This window comes from Entelurus aequoreus, linkage group LG13 (genome assembly GCF_033978785.1).
Source record: "Entelurus aequoreus isolate RoL-2023_Sb linkage group LG13, RoL_Eaeq_v1.1, whole genome shotgun sequence".
Classification (NCBI taxonomy): domain Eukaryota; kingdom Metazoa; phylum Chordata; class Actinopteri; order Syngnathiformes; family Syngnathidae; genus Entelurus; species Entelurus aequoreus.
In genome coordinates this window covers 9,899,102-9,907,900 of record NC_084743.1, presented here as the reverse complement: position 1 = coordinate 9,907,900, position 8,799 = coordinate 9,899,102, and the positions used below count along the sequence as shown (strand labels likewise).

At 38.2% G+C, this 8,799-nt stretch overlaps 2 protein-coding genes across 3 annotated transcripts in view; one reads left to right on the top strand and one right to left on the bottom strand.

Moving 5' to 3' along the window:
- The window catches only part of ttf2 (transcription termination factor, RNA polymerase II), a 34,434-nt gene extending 30,815 nt beyond the window's left edge, over positions 1-3,619 (bottom strand). The window contains exons 1-5 of the mRNA XM_062067426.1: positions 3,468-3,619; positions 3,258-3,363; positions 1,434-1,520; positions 1,288-1,357; positions 1-414 (exon numbers count right to left, since the gene is read on the bottom strand). The exon at positions 1-414 is cut by the window's left edge and continues 384 nt beyond it. Coding sequence (XP_061923410.1) covers positions 1-414; positions 1,288-1,357; positions 1,434-1,520; positions 3,258-3,363; positions 3,468-3,498 — 708 coding nt within the window. The 5' untranslated portion in view covers positions 3,499-3,619. The remainder of the gene's footprint in view (positions 415-1,287; positions 1,358-1,433; positions 1,521-3,257; positions 3,364-3,467) is intronic.
- Positions 3,620-5,526: 1,907 nt separating this feature from the next.
- cenpj (centromere protein J) overlaps positions 5,527-8,799 on the top strand; it is a 32,667-nt gene continuing 29,394 nt past the window's right edge. Inside the window, exons 1-2 of one of the 2 annotated variants that reach the window (XM_062067422.1) lie at positions 5,527-5,782; positions 5,856-6,246. In XM_062067422.1, coding sequence (XP_061923406.1) covers positions 5,875-6,246 — 372 coding nt within the window. In that variant the 5' untranslated portion in view covers positions 5,527-5,782; positions 5,856-5,874. Of the gene's footprint in view, positions 5,783-5,851; positions 6,247-8,799 lie in introns of both variants that reach the window. The other variant, XM_062067421.1, reaches the window with a different exon arrangement.

Sequence of the window (8,799 nt, the reverse complement as noted above, 5' to 3'; positions counted from 1 at the left end):
GCTTTTGGAGACGCCGGCTGTCGCTCCTGCAGCTTGCTGCTGGCGGTCCTGGAGAACATCTGAGGATGTTGGCTCTGCAGCTCTGCCACTGCTTGGAGAAGATGTCTGCTCCCCTTTGAGGTGGTCTCCCTCCTGCTCAGAAGACCTCTTCTTCAGCGTCATGCCCGCTGGAAGCTGCTGGCCTGTGTGCTTCCCTTGGCCCTCTGACGCACTTTTCTTCTCCACATTTTCTTTCCCCTCGCCCTCCCTCCGTGCCACCTCTTCTCCTCCTTTCTGCTTAGTGTGAGCGTCGTGCATCCTCTTCCACTCAGAGTCTTCACACGCTTTCTCAGGAGCCTTGAAGGGGTTTCTGACAGGCGGCAGGTGGAGAACCTGGGCCTGTTCTCCATGTTTCTTCTTCTGCTGCTGCTCAGGCTGCAAGACAAACAGCTTCAGACTTAAGATAGTGTTTAAAAACACTCTTTTTAAACCGGGGGTGTCCAAAGTCTGGCCCGGGGGCCGGTTAATGCGTAACGGCACATTCTAGCGATACTACGGAAAAAAAACTAAAACGTAAAAAAGTGGAAAAAAAGAGCAAACAGGTGAAATAAATGTAAGGAGAAAAAGGGTGTCAACTGTCATTGCTCAAAAATAATAATGAATCAAAATCAATGTTGTTGTGAATTATTGACCTATTTAAGGATCCAATTACTTCATATCAAATATTACACTTTGAAAGATTTTTTGGGGAACATTTTGCAAGTTTTGTGTGTTTGCTATATAAAAACACCTAAGTTTCATTTGACAAAAATGTCATAAATCATTTTTTTTTTGAAAAATAAGAAAACGTATAATCTACAAATAGCTCTGAAGATGAAAGTTTAAAAAAATGTATGACTTTATTTCAACACTTATGAGAGGGACCCCTTTGGGTCCCTAAGGACTTTAGTGTACTTTTTTATACTGTCATTGTTCAAAAAAATGTATAATGAATCAAAATCAATGTTATGAATTATTGACCTATTTAAGGCTCCAATTATTCACATCAAATATTTCACTTTTTGGGGGCAAAAGATTGCATATTTTGTGTTTTAGCATAAAAAGCAGGGTTTCAGCAAAAATGGCATGAAACATTAAAAACAACCTTTATATCCACATACTTGAAGGTGATATAGAGACTTAAGCCTTAAATTATATAAAAAAAAGAATGAATATATGATTGATTTATTACATCTTTATGCCTGAGACCCTTCCGGGTCCCTGGGAGTGCTCCTCATAGCCATAACCCTAAAAAGCACAGAATCTTACCGCAGTCCAGGGAACATTTCCACACCATTTCTGGCCTGCTTTTTTACCCACGATGCACCTGTAGTACAACCTAAGGAGTGAAAACAAATCACGCTCGTTACGGTGCCTCCGACACAAAGTCCATAGACTTGGCGGGGAAAGTTGACCTGTGGTTCTGGTGCTGCTGGTTGGAGGTCAGCCCTTGGAGTTCCACCACCGAGCCTTCATGCAGGAGGCAGTGGGATGGCGAGATGCTGAGGAACAGTTGAAAGATGGAGATGAATGCTTCAGTGGTTTCCGTACGTTCAGTTTTTGCCCTCGCTATTAATACTTGGGGAGACCCGGGACCTTTGTGGGTCTTTTCCTTGCCTTTAAAAATGACATCATGCAACAGAATGTTCATTTGAAGGGTTAGCAGGATCAAATATGTCCACAGCAGTTGTCAAGGAATCCATCTCAAAATGTGCATTGTCTATTATTTTTAGCACCAGCTACTGAGTGAGTACACACTGGAGTTCCTCTGGACCCTTTTGTGCCCCATTGACTCCCTTTTTAAGAACAATTTTTCAATGTACTCCAAACCTGTTATTTTAAATCGCTTTTTCCGAGAAAACCAAATAAATCCGAGCGGCCTCGTCATTCTGACCTGAAAGCAGAGCTTTGCAGACCCATTGTAAAGTGAACGATGTTAGCCCTGACGAAAACATTGAACCTGAAGGGAACGTCTGCCCTGTCTGCACCGCAGCAGAACAACAGGACAGGTGTAACAACTACATTATTACCTGTCACTATTTACAACTCCTTGTGCAGATCTGAATGTTAATTAATTAAATGTTTACCTACGTTTGAAGCAAAGGTGGTAATACTAATCGCCACATTTGGTGAGGCATGCTTTAAAGCAACACTTGTATAGTGTTGCTTTAAAGCATTAACCAGTAGAATTGTAGTTGTTATTGTTAGTTGTAAAGTCCAAATACCTCCATATTGTATTTCACACACTCTTAATTAACCAGTAGAATTGTATATTTTTTTATTTTTAGTTTTGAAGTCCAAATACCTCCATATTGTACTTCACACACTCTTAATTAACCAGTAGAATTTTTGTTTTTATTGTTAGTTTTGCAGTCCAAATACCTCCTTATTGTACTTCACACTCTTTATTAACCAGTAGAATTGTAGTTTTTATTGTTAGTTTTGAAGTCCAAATACCTCCATATAGTACTTCGCCACCCTTTTCATTAACCAGTAGAATTGTAGTTTTTATTGTTAGTTTTGAAGTCCAAATACCTCCATATAGTACATCACCACCCTTTTCATTAACCAGTAGAATTGTAGTTTTTATTGTTAGTTTTGAAGTCCAAATACATCCATATTGTACTTTACTATCCTCTTAATTAACCAGTAGAATTGTAGTTTTTGTTGTTAGTTTTGAAGTCCAAATACCTCCATATTGTACTTCACACACTCTTTACTAACCAGTAGAATTGTAGTTTTTTGACATTCTGCCTCTCCAAGATGTAATGCAATTTGTGTGTGCGTTTTGACACACTCAAGATCATGCGCCTTGGCTCTGTAGTCATCGCCGCAGATGAAAGAACGGTACCGGTACTTTTCAAAGGCAGTATAGTACCGATTTCAATCAATTAGTATCACGGTACTTTATTAGTACTGGTATACCGAACAACCCTACTGCTAATAATACCTTCAGTCCTCAGTAGTCAACCACACTCCCATGTAATACCTGCATTTACAAAAGAAAGGTGGCTAATTGTCGGTCGTTTTATTTTAAACTAACAGCCTTCTGGAAATTGCAGGGGGGAGTAAGAAAACCCTGGGAGTTGTAGTGTTGATCAGACCGTGGGTGGATGGATCCTAGCGTGACAATATTGCGTGGGTTTATGTATTGCGTCATCATTCGCTGTCTTTAACGGTTGGTGACAAAGTGAAAGTGGAAGTGAAAATGAATGCGGTAGAAAAGCGACGCTGCTCACCTCGCCGTCTTGTTAAAATCACAGCCGCGTTTGTCCACGCACACGTAGAAGCTTTTGCCCTTGCTGGGTCCATCTTTGACGCCGGTTTTTAACAAGCACACGCCACCTGGAGGACAGGACACGTGACGTCAACAACACAATCACCAGCTAACAAAAATGACGACCACGAAGGGATTCCACGTCCCACAGTTGGATGTTTCCACGACTCACCGTGAACATCGCATGGAACTTCCTCCATCATCGACCCGAGGCCTTCAGTCGCTGCTTGGAAATTCGAATATTACAAAAAAAAACAACCGTTTCCTGTTTGAGTCACGTACATTTTCGTATGGACCAATCAGCAATGCTCAACAAAGAGTCATCCGGCTTGTGCGTGTCAGTGTAAAAGTTTGCTCCGATTTAAATTGGGATATAATAACCGGAGTTAAACCAAAACAATTTACTACGTGCACTATTAAATATAGTTTTAATCTGAACAAAACTACACGTGGAAGCTTTAAAAGTCAATATAGGTTTATATTGCAGTTTGAAGCATTTATTGTGAAATATGTTCTCAAAGTGGTAAAACCCAACCGGATGTAGTTAGGTAACTATAATCTATATTATTTCCCTTCATAGATTTGGTCCGCCTTAGAAGTTAATCACCAAACAAAAGTTACCTTTTGAAATACATTATTTAGCGTATTGAATCGATCATATTATTTTGTTGCGTGTGTTTCAATGGGTGAAGACGTCATCGGTCACGAGACTGTTTTTAAAAATTACAATTATGGAGGCCCATTTGTATTTTTATTGTGAAAGCTTTTTTTGGACACTGAATTTGTATAACCGAATTTTTGGCGCTTGAAATGATACTAACAGTTTAATTGAATACAAATTGTGAGCCAAATGTGTTTAAAAATTCTGTTTTCTAAAACACAATGTTTTAAAATTCAGTGTAAAAACGTCAGTGTCTGAAAATTCAGTGTAAAAAATATATATATGTACAAAGTCAGTGTATAAAAATGCAGTGTAAAAAAATTCAGCGTATAAAAAGGCAGTGTAAAGAAATTCAGTGTATCAAAATTAAGTGTCTAAAAATTCAGTGTAAAAAAAAATGTGTGTAAAAATTCAGTGGAAAAATTAAATGGAAAGAATTCATCTTAAAAAAATGTATTGTATAAAAATTCAGTGTTTAAAAAAAATACATGTAAAAAAATTCAATGTATAACATTCGGTGTAAAAAAAAATCAGTGTGTAAAAAAATCAGTGTGTAATAATTCAGTGTAAAAAATTTAGTGTAAAATGATTCTGTGAGGTTATTTAAGACAGAAGCAATCGATCTTGTCTAAGAACCAGCCAATGAGGTGTCATGTTTTCAGTCACGTGACACAGGTCAACCAGAAGTTTTATTATACAGTATTATTCACATGTGAATAATGCTGTATAATAGACTGTATTTGTGTTATTCACATGTGAATAATGCTGTATAATAGACTGTATTTGTGTTATTCACATGTGAATAATGCTGTATAATAGACTGTATTTATGTTTGTATGTATTTATGTAACCCACATATGCGGTCCTCTCCAAGGTTTCTCATAGTCATTCACCGACGTCCCACTGGGGTGAGTTTTTCCTTGCCCGTATGTGGGCTCTGTACCGAGGATGTCGTTGTGGCTTGTAAAGCCCTTTGAGACACTTGTGATTTAGGGCTATATAAATAAACATTGATTGATTGATTGATTGATTGATGTTATTCACATGTGAATAATGCTGTATAATAAACTGTATTTATATTATTCACATGTGAAGAATGATGTATAATAGACTGTATTTATATTATTCACATGTGAATAATGCTGTACAATAGACTGTATTATATTATTCACATGTGAATAATGCTGTATGATAGACTGTATTTATATTATTCACATGTGAATAATGCTGTACAATAGACTGTATTTATATTATTCACATGTGAATAATGCTGTATGATAGACTGTATTTATATTATTCACATGTGAATAATGCTGTATGATAGACTGTATTTATATTATTCACATGTGAATAATGCTGTATGATAGACTGTATTTATATTATTCACATGTGAATAATGCTGTATAATAGACTGTATTTATATTATTCACATGTAAAAAATACCTAAGTGTTTATTGTCTATTGTGAACGAACTGTGGTGCTGAATTTCCCACAGGGATCAATAAAGTACTTTCTATTCCACCTAATCCGGCAGATGGCGGTAGAATGTTTACGCCGCCTTTGAAAGACTTCTTCTGACGTCACTTCCGCTGCTGTTGACGACTCAACTCTCGCGGGCTTTGTTGTGTCATGGCGGCAAGGTTCGAAAGCGAGTCGTTTGGAGAGTTTTAAAAATACTTGAAATATTAATTTCCCCCGCGGTCCCTCATGACTCCCTCGGCGGCGTTCATGGTGCGCATTTGGGCCACTTTTAACAATGTTTACCCGCGTCCGAGGCTGATGTTGGAGGTACTTGTTGCGGCCTCGCCTGTCTTCCTCCCAGCGTGGTAAGAGTTCGCTATTTGACGAAGATGAAGTTGGTCAAAAATGTCTTTATTTGACTTTAATGTGCCTAGAAAGTGTCCCGTGAAGAGTCGCCATGTTATCTCCGGCCGCCGGGCTTCCATACGCCGAGGTGGACTTTTTGTCCCGCTGGTTGCCGTGCAGCTCCAAGGCCGGTGTCATCCTCAACGCCGGCCCGGACCTGCTGCGGTACACGCCCCCCTGGGCCACCCCGGCTACTGCGCCCCAGGAGCCGGACGAGGGCGATTCCTGCTCCTCGGACTTCGCCCCGCTGGCGACCTCTGTGGACAGCAGCTGCCTGGACCCCGAGGACCTGTCGGGGCCACCTGGAGGCGACATGCCTGGGAGTGACAGCCCCGGGACGGGAGCCAGCAGGACCTCACAGGGAGAGGCTGCGGTGTCCCACCACCATTCACGGAAAGATCCCGTGACGGCCAAAGTGGAAAAGGTAGGACAAATTCAACAGCTTCTTCCCTCAGGCCGTAAGACTCTTGAACGCATCATAATAATCCCCTCAATTCCCCCCAAAAATGGATGAAGTGGCTGGAATATAAAGACAATATAACATACATCCATAAACCTGGATGCATATGCAAAAGTGCAATATTTCATTTCATTTTTTATTTATCTCCTTCATTGATGTGCATCTTTGATAGACAATTATAACACAATTATTCAGTTACACCGTTACACACCAATGCCTGAGAAGGAGCAGGATGAAGAAAAATCTTATATTTTCCTGCCCCCTTCACATAATACATAGTCTTACTTAATGATATGTGAACCAACAATTACATCCAAATATAACGAAAACAAAACAAAAAACACAAGTGCAAAACTTCATGAAGTACAAACCGAACAAAAAAACAAAAGAAGTAATATACACCTCACGGGATGATACAAAACAAATTCAAAACCAGGCAAAAAACAAGTAAATTAATAAATATAAAGCAAAATGTAAACACTTATGGCTGTCCATATGATTTTATTGTTCTGCCTTTATATATTTTTTTCAATTGGAATATATTTTTACAATCTTTTATCTCATTATAAAGAGAATTCCATAGTTTAACCCCCACCACTGATATACACATTTGTTTTAAAGAATATATTTATCTGTACAGTAATCTATTTATTTATATCTGCACCTTATTGCTCTTGTATCCTGCACTGCCATGAGCTAATGCAACAACATTTCGTTCTTATCTGTACTGTAAAGTTCACATTTGAATGACAATAAAAGGAATTAGTGCAATTAGAAAAAAAATGGCGAAATCGTTGGGGAAACGTAAAATAGACTCAGAGTGTAGAGTTTTTAAACATCAGTGGACATACGACTTTTTTCTGTTCAGTGTAAGGAAAAGGTATTTTGTCTAATATGCAATGAGACATATATATATATGTATACATACAGTGTTTCCCATAAACTGCCAAGATACCTGTGGCGATGGGGGCGTGGCAATGGGCGTGGTCACCATGACATAATCGAGTAATTTGCATAATTTACTACAACGATTTGTTTTTCTCTAAAAAGGCTCAAAAAATGTATACTTACTAATTAATAACAGTTTTGTTTTTAAACGTCCATCCATCCATCCATTTTACAATATAATTGCAACACTTTATGTACATATTTATATACAGATTTGAACAATAAGTTATTCACTGAAATATATTTATTAATTGTGGTTCTTACAAAAAATATATCTTATAAAATATAAAAGCTAAAATGTCTCAAAGCTCTGCCCCTTTAATTAGTGCATACTAAATAATTTAACTTTAGCCTACTACTACAACCATATTATTTACCAGCAACATAAAGTGAAACAGAGGCAGAGGTGTCCTGCCACAGTCAGTAACAAATAAACAGAAAACAGTAGTGGTGGTAGATAGACACAGAGCTTCATCAAACATCTGATCCACTGAACAAAGAGCTCCAAAAATCTTGAACTTTAGACTGCCATCAGTTTTACTCCCTACACTTAACCATGTGTTTCCTACTGCCTGCAGACTTTGCACCCTTTGTTATATACACATGTTGTGTTTCTAATATAAATACATTTAATAAAGTCAAATACAAATAAGGCAACAAGAGAAGTATCCTACACTTCTCTTTTGTAAAGTAAATCTGAACAGCTGAGGGGTATATAATCAGAGAACGTTTACATTTGAAATAAAAAATGTTCATATAAAATATCAATAATTATCGATATAAAAAACATATATTGGGATATAAGTGCTTATATAATGCATAAAGCAAAATATGTTCTTGGACCAAAAACAACTTCATATTCTCTACTGCTCACAGAAATATGGGGAAATAACATTCACTAATCTTGTTGCAAACAAGATCAATTAGAATTAAAGCTGCAAGCAGCGTTGGACGGGTCCGCATTTTGGCAGGTGCTAGTCCTAGGTGTCCCAATACTTTTGTCCAGTGGTAGTCCTGAGTGAGACCTACATAGAGGTTTTTGTTTCGTGTCTCTACCATATTCGTACTGGGAGTTAGAGGAAGTTGTGTCTGAGTTCACATTGTCATTATAGGGTATTGTGTGTAGAATTTTGAGGACAAAAAAGAAATAATTGCATTTTACGTTGTCATTATAGGCACCGGAGCAACTTTAGTGCTGCGGGTCTTTGAAGGCTTGTAAAATCAAAACGGTAGCACGTATCAAAACTCTTTCTTCAACTTTTAATCAGAAGGGTTCAATCTCTCTCCTGTAGCAGTTTGAAGCCGAAACGACAAACGCGCTCAGAGGAGATAACGTTTGATGTTTGGTGACCGGTTGTAACAAAAATGTTGTTTTGAATGAGGAATAGCAAACTTCCTGTTGATTTTTGCTGAAGGATGTCAATCTATGAAATGTAGGTCTAGGCAAGACCTACATATAGGTATTTGTTTCATGTCTCTAAGACGTTCCTACCGGAAGTTACAAGCAGTTTTGTCTGAGTTTTCCTCTGAGGAGCAGTTTTTTCTCTGTTTTATTCAAAAATTGAGCGC